General features: G+C 43.6%; 1 protein-coding gene across 1 annotated transcript in view; it reads left to right on the forward strand.

Annotated features, from left to right (window-relative positions):
* GPR180 (G protein-coupled receptor 180) overlaps positions 1 to 17377 on the forward strand; it is a 68677-nt gene that overhangs the window by 37542 nt on the left and 13758 nt on the right. Inside the window, 1 exon segment of the mRNA XM_073614373.1 lies at positions 1851 to 2008. Within this exon segment, the coding sequence (XP_073470474.1) occupies positions 1851 to 2008 (158 nt within the window).

Raw genomic sequence — 17377 nt, forward strand, 5'->3', positions numbered from 1 at the left:
TTCCACGAGCGGGCGTAATTTTCAAGTTTAACATGTTGGGTATCAATTTACTTGGCGTAACATCACCTTTCACAATATAATTTTACTGTTGTCTTATTTTTTTTTAAAACCAAAAAGTTTATTTTTTCCCCCAAAAAAATGTGCTTGTAAGACCACTGCGCAAATACGGTGTGACAGAAAGTATTGCAACAACCGCCATTTAATCTCTAGGGCAGGGGTCCTCAAACTTTTTAGACAGGGGGCCAGTTCACGGTCCCTCAACTAATTCCTATGCACACATCTTATTTGTAGTGCAAAAAAAAAAAACAGGAAAAAACAGTACAATATTTAAAATAAAGAACAATTGTAATCAATATGAACTTATCAGTATTTCACAGACTCCCCTCATTACAGAACCAATCACAGACCCCCCCTCCCCATCACAGACTCACCCCATAACAAAGCCCCCCAATGACAGATCCCCCCATTACAAAGCCCCCCAACACAAACTCCTCTCCATCACAAAGCCCCCCATAACAGATTCCCCCCATAACAGACTCCCCCATATCACATACTTCCCCCATCACAGATACCCCCATAACAGATGCCCCATAACAGATGCCCCATAACAAACTTTCCCCATAACAGACTCCGCCATCACAGATCCCCCCCATATCACAGATCCCCCCCATATCACAGATCCCCCCCATATCACAGATCCCCCCCATATCACAGATCCCCCCCCCATCACAGATCACCCCCATAACAGACGCCCCATCACAGACTTTCCCCATAACAGACTCCGCCATCACAGATTCCCCCCCATATCACATACTTCCCCCATCACATACTTCCCCCATCACATACTTCCCCCATCACAGACTTTCCCCATCACAGACTTTCCCCATCACAGACTTTCCCCATCACAGATCCCCCCCCCATATCACAGATCCCCCCCCATATCACAGACCTGTCATGTTTCCCGTCCTGTGTGATAAAAGTAGCAGAGGGCAGGGGGAGTGCTGCGATGTTAAAGGGGCAGTCCGTGGGCCGGATAAAAAACGCTGGAGGGCCGGATTCGGCCCGCGGGCCGTAGTTTCAGGACCCCTGCTCTAGGGTGTTAGAAAAAAAAAATATATATAATATAATATAATATAATGTTTAGGGGTCCTAAGAAATTTTCTAGCAAAAAAAAATTATGTTAACTTTTAAACAACATGTTTGAAAAAAAGGCCCAGTCCTTAAGTGGTTACGGCCCAAGTGCAGCCAAAATGAAAAACAGAAAAATCAGTACAAGGAGCATAACTTACAGTCAGTAGGATGTGTCCCTTGTGCTCATGCTTTTTTCTTTTTTAGGTGAAATCTTCCTCTGCCCCCCCCCCCACCCCCACCCCCAGCATCATAATTTTCACTGGGCTGCCTGCATGCAGCACCTGGAAGATATAGCTGCTGCAAAAAAAACAGCCCGTTCACGCTGCATGGCCTTCATTGCCTGTGTGAATAAGGCCTAAAGGGATACAGACACTGTAGATTTTCTCATCAGAACATTGATTATGCACCAGGTGATTATGATGAACAAGTACCTCCTATTCAGAATCATTATCCAAAAGCCATGGTTAAACAAAGAGCTATTCCTTTAGAGCAGAAACAGGTTGGAATCTGCAACAAAGTATGTAAAATCCTTGCAGTGTACATTGATCACCTAGAGGGTATTGTTTTTTTTTTTTGTTTTTTTTTTTTTTGTTATTTTGTTTGTTTTTTTTCTCAACCAAAATATAATTATTGGTAGGATATTTTAAAAAGCCAACATCACCTTGTCGATAAAAGTGTTATTCCGCAACTCTCTGTCATCTTTGTGTTTCTTTTTCCAGTATGTGATATGGCCTCAGAAGTACAGATGTTATACTTGCTGCTAAGCCTGTGTATGGGCTGGACTCTCAGTAGAATGAAGAAATCCCAGAGTAGACCCCTTCAGTGGGATTCTACCCCCACATCCACTGGCATTGCTGTGGTTGCAGTTGTTGTTCAGGCATGTATATTATTTTCAGCCTTATATTGACATGTATTCAAAGAATATACTTATACAGTATGTTGTAATGGATGGGAATACTTCTGAAGAGTATGTTCTGTTTTGATTTTACATATTAATATAACATGCAACTTCCACTCTGTGACATGCAGTGTCTGTCCTGCCACTGGCTCAGTGTATTATGTGTAATATTTCATTGAGCATGCTTGAATACCTTGTTGAATAGTTACCGTTTACTTAAATATTTTAAACTGGAATTAAACCTCTGCCCTCCCTTATATATATTTTTTTTTTTTTTTAGCTTTTAACCATAATGTGCTAGTATACACAGCATATTAAATCATTGTGGCCGACTTACCTGGCAAGCGATCCCCTACAGCGCTCTAATGGGAGCTGTGATCTTCTCCCAGTCCTCTTTCGGGTTCCAGGCTATGATAATGTCACTGCTGTATATATGGATGGTAGCCACATCACGGCGCTGGGCTGTAAATGTATGCTGAGCTGCACCTGCGTGGCTCAGGGTACATAAATACTGACAGGCTGGGTGAAAGTTTTATGACTTTTTATGACAAAAAAGACCCCATCTGTCAAGTTTTTTTTTTTTTTTTTTCCTAAGGTTTAATTTTACTTTAGTACAATGTTGGATGTTATAATCTCGCCTCCTCCTCCGATCACAGAAAGCATTGCATCTAGTGAAAAGCTTACAAGGCTTTTTCTGACTGGAGTTGGTGGTGTACAACGAGCGACCTGCTATGATCCATATACTAGAGCTGGAACTACAGGTCTCAGTAAGAGTTTTACCAAACTGAGCAGAAAAAATGTGGGACAAGCATTAATAGAGGTCATTTTTCTTTTTGAGCGCTTTTAAATGTTTAGGCCTGGTCAATATAGGTTATGATGTCCTCCACCCTGGGCATGTGCTCTCATGTAACCTCTCCCTGTACTTTATATTTCTTTTTTTTTTTTTTTTTTCTTTCCCCTTCTGTTTCCCTTTTATGTTTGTTTGACTTGTCTGACTTAGTGCAGGGCATTTCATTAAAGAGGAGGTCCACTCAAAAAAAAAAAAAAATTATTAAAAGTCAGCAGCTACAAATACTGCAGCTGCTGACTAATAATAAATGGACACTTACCTGTCCAGGGTGCCCGCGATGTCGGCAGCAGATGACGAGCAATTGCTCGGTTCTCGGGCTGCCCCCGCCGCCAGCCTCGGTCAGGGAATCAGGAAGTAAAGCGTTGCAGCTTCACTGCCCGGTTCCCTACTGCGCATGCGGAAGTTGCGCTGCTGTCTTCACTGGTCCCCGTTGTGTTGTGGGAACTGTGTGTTTCCCAGAACACAACGGGGGGGGGTTGGCATCTGCTGCTATCTGCGGCTAGCTATTCCCGGAAGTGGGTGCAAATACCTGTATTAGACAGGTATCTGCAACCCCCTCCCACCTGAAATGTGCCAATTGTGGCACCGGAGGGGGGGGAGGAATCCGATGAGCAGAAGTTCCACTTTAGGGTGGAGCTCTGCTTTAAGATCGTGACTGACATTCCATGGGTTTTATATTATAATCTTGATGATGTTGGATGACTGTGTCTTTTACGTGGCCACCAATCTATATGAGTTGTGTGGTGGTAAGGCAGTATAATGCTCTGTCCATTTTATATACTACATTTTGTAACCTTTTGGATTTTATACCGTTTCTTATGTACAACTCTGATTCTATTTCTATCTGTCAATATAGAGAATAAAAAATATTTGAAATGTAAAAAATGTATCTTTAAAGTGTAAAGGTTTAGTGTAAAATCATAAGTTTTTTTTTTTTTCATTTTAATGCATTAAGGTAAAAAACCTTTCAGTGCCTGTTTCTCAGCCCCTCAATACCTAAATACTTACCCGAGTCCTATATCAATTTAGCACTGTGCTTCTGTCATTGTGAGTCAAATCCAGTGAAGAGGGAGCAGGGGTGGGCCAAGCCAGACAATGGACATACACACAGCCTGGCTCGGGAGCGAGCTCACACATCTGCCACCATAGGAAGCAACTTCCATTCTGGCACATGCAGAAGAGGAGTAGTTTGGCGCGCCGGTGGGCAACTCCAGAAGATTTGGATCAGGGCTGCTGTTTGCAATGCACAAAGCAGGTAAGTATAACATGTTTGTTATTTTAAGGAAAATAAAAACCTAAAGCATTATTGCCAGTTAAAGTAACCCAGTGCCGTTTTAGATAAAAATGGCCTAGTGATGAAGGGGGTAAATCTTCTGGAGGTTAAGTGGTTAAATAGCCAATGGCCCAAAATTGTGTTTTTTGTTTTTTTTTTTCTGGTATTCAGCCTTAAAGTATAACTAAAGCCAACTTTTCATTTTTGGTGTAATAGGGAATGGTGAAAGCCCCTGCCAGGGTTTTCCCATCTGGGCCCCTTTTGGGGAGATTTTCTTTCACTTCTTTTTCTGTAGACACAAAATAGGAAGTGTCCAAATTGGAAACATTTTCCCTCTATTCTATTCTGTTCTAGTGGAAACTCAAAATTTTAGTTTCAGTGATCACCAAAAAAAAAAAAAAAATAGAGGGTGTCTCTCTAAGTGGGACACTGACAGCAATAAAACCTGAAGGTGGTTCTAACCACTAACTAGTTTTGGTTTTGGATACACTTTAAGATGCTCATAAGATATTAGATGATAATCACCCATTCCACCCTAATTTGTTCCAGATTTAGCACGGAGAATGGTACACCTTTTAAACTCAATGGGGCTGATTTACTAACGGCAAATAGACACTGCACTTTGCAAGTGCAGTTGCACAAATTTTCCTTCGTAAATGACAATGTGGCGAAGCCTCACTTTGTAAAGAATACCCAATCCGGTTCAAGGAAATGAAAAAGCATTTTCTTCTCGTACATCATGGGACACAGAGCCTCAGTAATTACTGATGGGTTATAGGGTATCACTAGGTGATTGGACACTGGTCACACCCTAGACAGGAAGTTCAACCCCCTATATAACCCCTCCCCTTACTGGGGATACCTCAGTTTTTTCGCCAGTGTCTTAAATGTTGGTCACGTGTAAAGATGTGCTGTGCTGAGCTCCAAAGGTAATATCCTATATCCTATACTGGGGCAAGCCATGCGAACCGGATCAATTTCAAGGTGTCCTTTCTAGGCCGATTTGGATGGTACCCGGGCCTCATGTCCAAAGAAACGAGGTCTTACCTGTAACGCTTCTCTTTTTAGAGAGCTGGACCCCGGGATCCAGTATTTGGTTTTTCTAGCCATATCCATGGCGGGGTGCTTTACGGGCCCAGAACTGCGGATCCTCCTTTTCTAGGGGGCCCCTGTCTCTAAAGGTTTTCCAAACTGAGCCCACCGTGAGAGGTGAAGATTGGGTCTGTATAACAGAACCCTGCAGCTGGATAAGGTAAGGGAGATTCCTCAGAATTTTTTAATTCTAGTAGGTTTCTCCTTTAAGTAAATGTATGCTATGCCTATTGTCGCCACCGGGGGCTGCCAAGAGCACATACCTTCTCATGCTTGATCTGTCTGTCTCAGTTTCCACGCTGTACAGCTCCTCCAGCCGAGCTCCAGGTAGGATGGGATGGGGGGCTCTTTCCTCAGGGATATTCCCCCCGAGGTTTAGGGGGGCAGGGGTGGCCTGAAAAGTGGTAGTATATTTCGCTACCGCCGCCACCACTACTATTGGCAGGTTCCTCATCTGCCAGCCTCTCTCTTTTCCTCCTCCACCCCAGCCTCCCCTCCATGCTTGTCCCGGAGGATCGGCTCGCGCGGGAAAGCGCACGTTTTTGTAAAAAACCGAGGAGGGGGGCGGAGCATTAGCGCGACGTCTGGCGTGCTTAGACGCCCACATCGCTGGCTACACAGGCTATAAAGGGCAGACTTTTCCAGGTGCACACAGCCTACGGAGGGACACAGAGCTGATGGTCACATGTAAGGTGGGACATTCTCCCAGGCAGCATTTACTTAGAAACACTAGACATGGCATTGATAGCAGCGGCAGTTGCTGTACTACATCGCTCAGCAGTCAGTGTTTCATTTGTGTGATACCTCCACCTTGTTGCTTTGCACTATGGGTAGAAGAGGTACAAATACCCCAAAAACCAGAGGCTCTAGGGGATCTCCCTCAGGCTCTGAGGACCCCCCTTCTGCAGCACCTTCCCCCTCCTGAAGGACCTGGGGTGGCTGGCCAGGGAGAGCCGTCGGGGTCAGGGGCTGCATCTGCTTCTGGCACTTCAGCCCCTGTATACATTACGCAGGAGGTTTTTTTCCTCAGCCATTAATGGATTAGAGGAAAGTCTAAATGGCCTTAATCGCATCTTCACTCAGTGGAAGAAAACGCACTAGGTCTTCCTCTGTTACCCAGGACCCTCAAGTTGAGGAACCCTGGGGGAAAAAGGAGAGGAATCCCTCTCAGAGGATCGGGATGGGACTGATGATTCCTCTTCCGAGGAATCAAGTGGAGAAGGGCCCTTTTTAGCTTCTCAGGATGAGAAGGTGTTAGAATTTTGGCTGGATTGGTCCGCTCCACATTTAAGTTGCCCGTATCTGAGTCAGTTAAAGAACCCTCCTATTGGTTTGGGTTCATTGAAGCCTCCTCAAACTACACATGCTTTTCTGTTTATGGTTACTGAAAAAGTTTATTTATTCTGAGTAGGATCACCCAGATAAACATTTTTCTCCGCCTAAAAAAGTTTTGCAACACTTTATCCTATGGAGGAAAAATTTACTAAGATGGGGGGTATACCGGCAGTTGACGCCTCCGTAAATAAGTCTGACTTGTGTTGTCGACAACGCTCAGATACCTAGGGATCCAACTGATAAATAATTGGAATGCCTGTTGAAAGGTGTTTTCTCTTGGCAAGGTCCTAATAGCTCGACATGCAGTGGCAGCAATCAGTCTGTCAATACTTAAGAGACCATGTTAAACAGGTCCTCAAAGTTTTACCTGAACAGCAAGCCCGGGGGTTTGCCAACCTACCAGCGGTTTTTGTGTTTGCTGTTGATGCAATCAGAGATTCTATCATCCAAACCTTTCGCTTTGCGCTTGGGTTGGTACATATGAATCTTATGGTTGAAAATTTTCAGCCGAATCACCATGTCAGGAGCTTCTGGCTGGGATTCCCCTTCTGGGTGCAAGGCTGTTCGGAGAGGATTTGGTATACGTCCCTCTTTTAAACAGGCTCTGTTTCCAGTGCCAGGAGCGTCAGCCTCCAGGCAGTCGCGACGGTCTCCTCCGTCAGGCTCAAGAAATAAATCTGAGTCGACTCAGGGACAAAAGAAGTCCTGTGGGTGGAAGCCTACTAGACAAGGCGCTAAAGCCTCTTTATGAAGGAGTGCCCCCGCTCGCTTGGGTAGGGGGGGGGGGACTGCTACAGTTCTCAAGGCTCTGGTAGGAGGATTTCCAGGACAGATGGGTGATGTCCACATTAACTCTAGGTTAAACTAGAGTTCTGAGTATTCTCTCTCCTCGTTTTCCTCAAGTCTCTCTTTCAGCAGTGGAGCGACTATTGTCGCAAAAACGGTTATCGTGGTTGTTTCCCACGCAAAAGCAGGGATTGGGGTTTTCATTCAACCTTTTCAGGGTTCCAAAAACCAAATGGAGATGTCAGACCCATTTTAGATCTCAAGGATCTAAACCGATTCCTAAAGATACGATCCTTTCACATGGAATCGATCCAATCGGTAGTCTCCATTCTACAAGAAGGAGAATTTCTGGCGTCAATAGACATCAAGGACACATACTTGCATGTACCTTTCATGCTCATCAAAAGTACCTGCGTTTCAAAGTAGAAAAACGCCACTTTCAGTTTATAGCTCTGCCTTTCGGGCTAGCTACTGCACCTCGGGTGTTTACAAAAATCTTGGCCCCTCCGCTGGCCAGATTAAGGGCCTAGGTATAAGGGTAATAGCATACCTAGACGACCGACTCTTGATAGACCGCTCGGTAGCCAGCTTGGACCAAAGCTTGGTCACCACAGTCAACTACCTGCAGTACCTAGGTTGGCTCCTTAACTCAGAGAAGTCTTCTTTAAAACCAGTAAGAAGACTAGAGTAATTCGGTCTGGTCATAGATACAGCCCAGAAGAGGGTATTTTACCCCAGGCAAAGATCAGTACCATAAAGGAACTGATTCAGGTAGTCAGGGCAAAGAAAGATCCTCCTATTCGCCTTTGTATGAGGCTACTGGGGAACATCGTGGCTTCATTCGAAGCAGTTCTCTATGTTCAGTTTCATTCGAGACTGCTGCAAAACAGTATCCTGTCTGCCTGGAACAAGGAGGTTCAGGCATTGGATTCCTGATGCGTCTGTCTACTGCAGTGCGTCAGAGCCTCAGTTGGTGGTTGATACCCGAAAATCTGCAAAAGGGAAAATCCTTTTTTCCAGTTGCCTGGACAGTGGTAACAACAAATGCCAGTCTTTCGGGTTGGGGAAAAGTTCTGGAACAGTCAACTGTCCAGGGGAGATGGTCCAAGACAGGACCTTACCCATCAACATTCCAGAGATCCGTGCGGCGTATCTAGCCCTAAGGGCCTGGACACTCAGGTTACAGGGTTGCCCTGTCAGGATTCAGTCCGAATGCCATAGCAGTGGCTTATATCAATCACCAGGGAGGCAGCAAGAGTCGTGCAGCCCAAGGAGAAGTAAACCAGATCTTAATCTGGGCAGAAGCATGTGCTGTGCATATTGGCAATCTTCATTCCGGAAGTAGAGGACTGGCAGGCAGACTACTTGAATTCGCCGGCAGTTATTCCCAGAGGAATGGTCTCTTCACTCCGACGTCTTCTTGGCCATATACCAGAGATAGGGGGTTTCGCATGTAGACCTCTTTGCATCCAGGTTCAACTACAAGATTGATAACTTTGTGTCAAGAATAAGGGATCCTCTTGCATGCGGACAGATGCGTTGGTGACTCCATGGCATAATTTCTCCCAGATTTATACATTTCCTCCTATTCTGCTACTGCCATGACTTCTTCGCAGGATCAGGCAGGAAAGGAAGTCGGTACTTCTGGTGGCCCAGCGTGGCCCAGAAGAGCTTGGTATGCAGAAATAGTAAGATGGCAGTAGGTCCCCCGTGGACCCTACCGTCACGTCCAGACCTGCTATCCCAAGGTCCAGTGTTCCATCCTGCCTTACAAACGCTAAATTTGAAGGTCTGACTATTGAAACCCACGTTCTGTAGAATCGTGGGCATCCAGTTCCTGTGATTTGTATCTTAATCAATGCAAGAAAGCCAGCTTCCAGAATGATGTATCATAAGAGTCTGGAAAGCTTAGATCTCCTAGTGTGTATCCAGGGCTTGGCATCCCAGAAAATATGTCATAAGTAGAATTCTTTACTTTCTACAAATGGGATTAGAAATGAAGCTGGCCTTGAGTACCATCAAGGGCCAGGTCTCGGCCTTGTCAGTATTATTTCAACGACCGTTTGCTTCGCGTTCCTTAGTCCGAAGCTTTATACAGGGGGTAAAGCGTCTTAATCCTCCGGTTAGGGCGCCCCTAAACCCCTGGGACTTGAATTTTGTTCTGTCAGTTTTACAAAAACAGCCTTTTGAACCAATACGTCAAATTCCCTTGGTCTTGTTGACAAGAAAGTTAATTTTTTCTGGTAGCCATTTTTTCTACTAGAAAAGTATCAGAGCAGCTCTTGCCTGTAAAGAGCCTTATTTAATCATACACAAGGATAGAGTGGTATTGCGCCCTCATCCCAGCTTTCTACTGAAAGTGGTTTCAGATTTTCATCTAAACCAAGATATTGTTCTACCTTCCTTTTTTCCAGACCCCTGTTCTAAGGAAGAAAGGTCACTACATTCTTTGGATGTAGTAGGAGCAGTCAAGGCCTATCTGGAAACAACTGCTCAAATTCGCGAAACGGATGTTTTGTTCGTAGTGCCAGAAGGTCCCAATAGAGGACAGGCAGCGTCAAAGTCTACCATTTCAAAATGGATTCGACAAATGATTATTTAAGCTTACGGTTTGAAACAGAAAATTCCACCTTTTCAAATCAAGGCACTCTCTACAAGGGCGCTCGGGCGGCTCTCCTCCTCTACTCTGGCTGCCTCACACACCAGCACCGTGGCTGAGCTGCTGCTGCAGGACCTGGACACATGAAGTCTGTCTCCTTTTGGTCAGTGTATGTCAGCGCAAAAAATAAAAATCGCAGAGGAGATCAAATACCACCAAAAGAAAGCTCTATTTGTGGGGAAAAAAGGACGTCAATTTTGTTTGGGAGCCACGTCGCACGCCTGCGCAATTGTCAGTTAAAGCGACGCAGTGCCGAATCGCAAAAAACGCTCTGGTACCCGCTCGTGACAGCAGATCATTAATTGGTTAACTGTCAGATCAGCTGCCAATAAATTATTACACTATTGGCTCTTTCATCATATATGCTTCGCTGAGTTTGGGTTGAGTGGTCAAGACGTGTTTACACCGTTCCTGTATGGAGTCCTGCCTGCACCTCAATATATCTGCCCTCTTTTGTTTGCATATCTGGTAAGGGGACATTCCCTAAGGTTCGTTAATATCAGTGTTTGCTCACTTGGTGTTTGTTTCCTGGCTTTATTAAATCTGCTCACAATGGTCTGTCATCTGGTAAGCAGTTTGCATCATTAACCTTCAGCACTTGGTGTAATTTCCTTCACATATCCTTGGGGTGATTGTTATACGCTGACTATTTATATCTGATCATAATCTGTGGATCCACGGGACGAGGGCGTTCATCCTGCTTCATCTGGATTGTTCATCTAAAGGCCCAGGCTGGTTTTAAGCCACTCGCCCCTTTTTGGCTTACTTCTGGTAAGCACAATACCTATTGGAGTGTTCCGTGAATTGTGTCTTTCATCACTGTTTTCCTTTTGGATGAAGTTCACGTTATCCATCGAAGTTATACCTACTTTTTTTTTTCCTTTGGATCACTAATTGGACTATTCACTTATGTATGGGACTTCATAGTTGGATTATTGTTCACATCACCTTATAGTGCCGTTTTTTGCCTTTTTGTTTTTACTCTCTACAAGGACTATTAGTGCTTCTTGGGCGGTTCATCACCAGGCCTCTATGGCTCAAATCTGCAAGGCCGCAACCTGGTCTTCAGTCCATACATACCAGATTTTATCAGGTGGATGTGGGAAGGCATGAGGATATCGCCTTTGGGCGTAGTGTGCTGCAGGCAGCAGTACGAGGTCCTCAGGTCTGATTACACCCTACTTGTGTGGTCCCCTCCCCTCAAATAGCATTGCTCTGGGACGTCCCATCAGTAATTACTGAGGCTCTGTGTCCCGTGATGTACGAGAAAGAAAATAGGATTTTTTATAACAGCTTACCTGTAAAATCCTTTTCTTTTGATGTACATCACGGGACACAGAGGTCCCGCCCCTCTTCTATTACACTTATATTGCTTTGCTACAAAACTGAGGTATCCCCAGTAAGGGGAGGGGTTATATAGGGGGTTGAACTTCCTGTCTAGGGTGTGACCAGTGTCCAATCACCTAGTGATACCCTATAACCCATCAGTAATTACTGAGGCTCTGTGTCCCGTGATGTACATCAAAAGAAAAGGATTTTACAGGTAAGCTGTTCTAAAAAATCCTATTTTTTGCCTGCATATGATTGGATGATGGAAATCGGCCGATATTTTCCACATTTAGGGCCGGTTCACACAGGAATAGACAGCTGCCGAAGCACTTTTCCCCTTTGGCAGCTGTCTGTTCCAGACTGTGGTAGGGGGCAGTGTAGTGCACGATTCAGCGCGTAACACACGTCTCCCTTTTTTTACAAACTATATGAAGTGAACAAAAGTACACTTCATTAATATTGCTGTACAGCAATGCGATGCACTGCTGTACAGTGCCATGCGATTCTGTACAGTGCACGGCCACGCGCGATCTTGTTCGCGAGAGCCAGCACAGGGATTTGCGTGTGTAAACACACAAATCCCTGTCATGTCAGGGGAGAGGAGACCTATCGTTTGTTCCTACTAAGTAGGAACAACGATAGGTCTCCTCCTCCAGTCAATCCTTTCCCCATATAGTTAGAACACACTGAGGGAACACACATTTAACCCCTTGATCACCCCTAGTGTTAACCCCTTCCCTACCACTGACATTTACACAGTAATCAGTGCATTTTTATAGCTGTATACATGTCAATGGTCTCAAAAATGTGTCAAGTGTCCAATCTGTCCGCCGCAATGTTGCAGTACCATTAAAAACCACATAAATCTTTCCCATAGTTTGCAAACGCTATAACTTTTGCGCAAACCAATCAATATACGCCTATTGCGATTATTTATTTATTTTTTTTCCAAAAATATGTAGAAGAATATATATTGGCCTAAACTGATGAAGAAATGTAGTTTTTTTTTTTTTTTTTTTTTTTTAAACATTTTTGGGGATATTTTATTATCGCAAAAAGTAAAAAATATATATATTTTTTTTTTTTCAAAATTGTCGCTGTTTTTTTGGTTATAGCGAAAAAAATAAAAGCCGTAGAGGTGATCAAATAGCACCAAAAGAAAGCTCTATTTGTGGTAAAAAAGGACGCAAATTTCGTTTGGATGACCGCGCAATTGTCAGTTAAAGCGACGCAGTGCCAAATTGTAAAAAGTGCTCTGGTCAGGAAGGGGGTAAAATCTTCTGGGGCTGAAGTGGTTAATTGACGAAGCTGGCTACCATGCACAGCTGCTCAAGATTTTGAGTGCAATAGGTTTAGTAAATCGATCCCTATGTGTGAATTCACTCATACTAAGCTCTTACAAAAATGAGTGAAGCTGCACAGTCTATTTGCCTTTAATAAATCCACCCTAGTGTATACTTGTATATTACTTTGTTTATTTTCAGCTGTGCTAAAAGAATGAGATTTACAAAACTGGGATAAGCCATCAGAGCAGTAAGGCTGGCCATTAATTGATTGTTTGTTGTCAGCCAGAGGACAAAACAGAGAAAAAAATGAAAGCATTCCCCAGTCCACACAAGCAAGGTGGATGGAAAGATCCTCCCCGCTGACACATTGTGTGACACTGGGGACACTCCGCTGTCTGAACTCACTAATCAGTGTTTGCAGCCGCTGATCAAGAACATCTTCTTACAAGACTGTTCGTCAGAAGTCGATCATTAGATCGACTTCTGTCATGGCAGGAGTTGCCATAGTTAGGTCAAAATTCTTCCGGTTCCTGCTGAAGCAGATGCATTTCGATCCATCTATGGACAGAGTTGCTCATCCCTTATCAGATGAATGAGTCAAAGGTTTCAGTTAAACAAAGGGAGCTGTGAAGCAAGCTTCTCTCTTGTGCTGTCCCCTAAAAACATATACATCGATAAAAATAAGTATGACCCAAGGCAGTTCTAAGGCTTTAGCAGATAAACCCAACCATTGTATTTCTTTAGGCTTTATTGAATTTTACTGGCTTTGCTTTCTATGCAGCCCCTATTCCTGGAAAGGCTAGAGGGTGGGATATTACATTAAACATAACATTGCTTTACAAGGACATACACAAAAACCCCTCCTTTCAGATTAATGAAACACAACAATCTGTTTAGTTCCAAGAGTTTATAAAAAGAGCCTTTTGATCAACATTTTTAAAGAGCAACATAAGGAATCCATGTGATACCCTCTGTCTGGTGGGATGACCTATCACATGCCAATGTGGTGAGTGAATGTAGTTTTTACACAAAAATGACATTGTACCCCATCCTTGAGATTTGTCTTTGTTTTTCTCACGTTATTAAAGTAGTTGTAAAGGCTATATTTAAAAAAAAAAAATAACATCTTAGGGCCCTTTCACACGGAGGTGTCCGTGTACGGGCTCCACTTTGCGCAGCGATGAGCAGACAGATGACGGGTCCGTCTCTGCACACTGTGCAGGGACAGACCTGTCGGAGCGCCGCTCTCCTCTATGGGGGATCGGATGAAGACGGACCGTAGAGTCCGTTTTCATCCGATCCGATGTAGGGATGGAAAAATAGGGTTTTCCTCTGTCACACTTTAGCGGGTCGGATGTCAGCGGACATGTCACTGCTGACATCTGTCGCTCCATAGACCTGTATGGAGCGTCCGTTCAGGTCTGCCTAAAAAAACTGACAGGCGGGCCTGAACGGTCCGCCTGTGTGAAGGGGGCCTTATACTTTCCTGCTTTGTGCAGTGGTATTGCACAGAGTGATTCCGAAACTCCTCTTCTAGGGGTCCCCCTCTGGCGCTTTCGGCTCCTCCTCTTCTCTGTGTGTTCCCATTAGAACCTGCTTCCTATGGTGACGCATTTGTGTGCTTGCTCCAGAGCCAGGATGTGTCGGTTTATAGACCCTCACAGCATGGCTCCACCCGCTTGCTCCTCAGAATTTGATGGCAGCAGTAGGCAATGTCTCTGAGCCTGCAAGACAGGGGAGAGAGAGAGAACCAGCGCTACTGCAAATGGGCACAGCGCCGTATTAATACAGATAAATATTTAGAGAGGGCGGTGGTGGATGGGGGGGGGGGGGGGAGCGGGCGGTGGTAACCAGTGGAAGGTTTTTTTACCTTAATGCAGGTAATGAATTAAGCTGATTGTACACCCCTTCATATACCCAGTGAAGTAACTGACCTCAGGTGATACAGAGATGAAACAAATCCTCCTACATAAGTTGTACCTGTTTGTCTACAGCCATCTTTCGCTTACATCCTTTAAAAGTGCAGAATTTACACAGGATCTCTTAGCTCTGAAAATCAGGGGGCATAGAGCTGAAGTTACATTACTGAGGAGAGCTGATTGGAGGGAAGGGAAACAACCCCCTTCATACAGCACACCGTAACAGATCACAGGCTGTGCCTTCCCCGTCACCATTTTTCTCTTGGTGTCAGGAAAACTCATCAGAGGTGATTCATACTGATAACAGAGTAATGAGGCAGCAGAGAGAAATGACACTTGGTGTTCTGGATTGAGACACGTACACATTGTAGAGGGATATGCTTTGTTCATATTTCATGTCTGAGGTTTACAACCACTTTAAGGTTAAAAAAAAAAACCTTTTGGCTTTAGAACCACTTTACTAAAAAAATATATTTTACAAAATTACTGTAGGTACAATTAAAGGACAGAATCTAGTAGTGAATGTGAAAAAAAATCACATTTCCAGATACAAAGAAAACAATCGAATAAACAAATTTTATAAAATTGGGACACTTGTAAAACAATGGACAACAGTGTTTGTTGACAGCCTTCCACATTTCTTCCTGTGTGTTTTCTTATGCCTTTCTCCACCCTGAATTACAGTGTTCCTTTTTTCCTTTAAATTGAATGAGACCTAATGCCCAGGTGGCTCCAGCACAGTGAGGGGCTACCTCTGACAATGCACTATTTACTGACATTGGCATCCTACTCTCCATGGATATAGAGGAAACTATTGGCCCCACTTACTGTGATATTTCAGATAAGACAGATTGACTGTAGTGAGGGTTGAAAAGGGCAAACCAACCCATAGGTTTGGTTTACTCCTCCAGAATGCAGCTATTTTTTTATTTACTGTATTTTTTTGTTCGTTAATAGAAACCTGTAAAAAGAGAGAGAAGTGATGGTATTGTTAGCCGATTTTTAGGAATGCTAGATTTTGGCTGTCTCTGGCTTCAGTACATTGAGTTACTGATCCGGAACAGATTAGAAAGCATGAAGTCAAAACTGTTGTTTTGTGTGTTAGTTCCAGGTCAGTGTTTACACCAAATGTTGAGAGTGTTCCAACAGCAGAACAGTCAAGGTACTGCATTTTCAGAAGGAGATGACAGCTTCCATATTCACTCACTACAGGTTTCCTTTTTCTTTTTTTTTTTTTTTTTTTATATAGCAGTTTTAAGATTATTGTTAATACACTGACCTCGCATAGTGCCAGTAAGTCTCACTGGCTAACTTTAGTGTAGTTTAAGTGGTCTACAGATCCTTGTACTTAACGCCTGCATTTCAAGACAGTCAAGCCATGGTGCCAAATCCCAAAGTACAAGGACCTCAGTGACATACCAAATGGTATCCAGAGTTCTTAGTAGACTGTGATGAGGGTGTGCTTGTGCTGTACTTTTTGTGAAGTCCAGCATTGTATAGGAATTCTTGGGACTTTTGTGGGGGCACTAGAGCTTTTCTGACGTTAGCGGGCTCTAGAGGCAACGGAATAGTGCTGGTGTCCCCCCTATGAGGTTGGTTTACTAACTTTCTAACTGTTCTCGACTGGTTACAAATCATTTGCTGCTCTTTTATGCACATTGATTGCACATGAGATCATATTAAATAGTTCATTTAGTGCTAAATGTGACGTTTGTGCTGCTATAAGAACTTGGTTCCAGGCAGTGTCTTGACTGATCATGAAGGTGGTCACATGATAGCACTTATAGAAAAAACGTCAGGGAAACTTTGTTCGCAGATGAGGATTAGGCTGCATTCCATTGTCACGTTTTCATGCCCTCCAACTCAGTTTATCATTGTTTGACAGAAATGTAACATTTGAGAGCTTTGTGTCTTGCTATGGACATGCAATCTAACCCATGGTATTGAATGTTCTTTAAAGCTGAATTCTGTGATAAATATTGTGTATACACGAGTCGTGTATTCTTATTTGAATCTAGGTGTGCTTTGTATATTTGTATTGAGTTTGTCATTTTCACTTGCGGTATCTACACAGTTTTTTTTCACTTTACGTTGGTTTTTGATTTATATTTATAGGGCACTACAAACATATGTTTCAGTTTTGTAACAAAATAATAAAGACAGCACTGATACAATAAAATAAATTATTCTTTGAAAATGCATGCACTCACAATAAATCATTCCATAAATATTGCGATCAAATAAAGTCCTCCAAATAATACATGAAACATTTTTTTTTAACCAAAATTAATTTCAAATAAAACAATCTGTGTACTGATTAAAAAGTTTCCATCACCAATCTGATTCTTCCAAGTGTAGAATGATCTTTGATCCAAAGTAACCACCATCACTCATACAGGAAAATGCACTTACCGGAAGTATGTACTTATCTCACTAGAAGATTGGGCAAACCCTGCTTGTATTAATTCCAAAGATCTTCAAAACAGATGCAGTCCATTTTAAAGCTTCACTTTCACTGCTGTCCTCTCCCCATTCAGTGGTTAGATTTCATAGCCAGCATAAAAATAACAAAAAAACAGGCTCCCATAGGCCCTTTTCACATGGGCACCTCCGCAAAGCGGAATCTGCTTGCTCAGCGGGGGATCTTTCTGCTGATCCCTGCTAAGCAGGCAGATGACAGGTCTGTGTCCGCTCTGCTATGCAGAGCGGACATAGACAAACTCCTGCTCTCCTCCATGGGACACGCGGTCCATTTCCATCCAATCCGCCAGACAGATGGGGGATAGTACCACCATCCGTCTGTTGAATCTGATGCACAC

This window comes from Aquarana catesbeiana, linkage group LG02 (assembly GCF_042186555.1).
Source record: "Aquarana catesbeiana isolate 2022-GZ linkage group LG02, ASM4218655v1, whole genome shotgun sequence".
Taxonomy (NCBI): domain Eukaryota; kingdom Metazoa; phylum Chordata; class Amphibia; order Anura; family Ranidae; genus Aquarana; species Aquarana catesbeiana.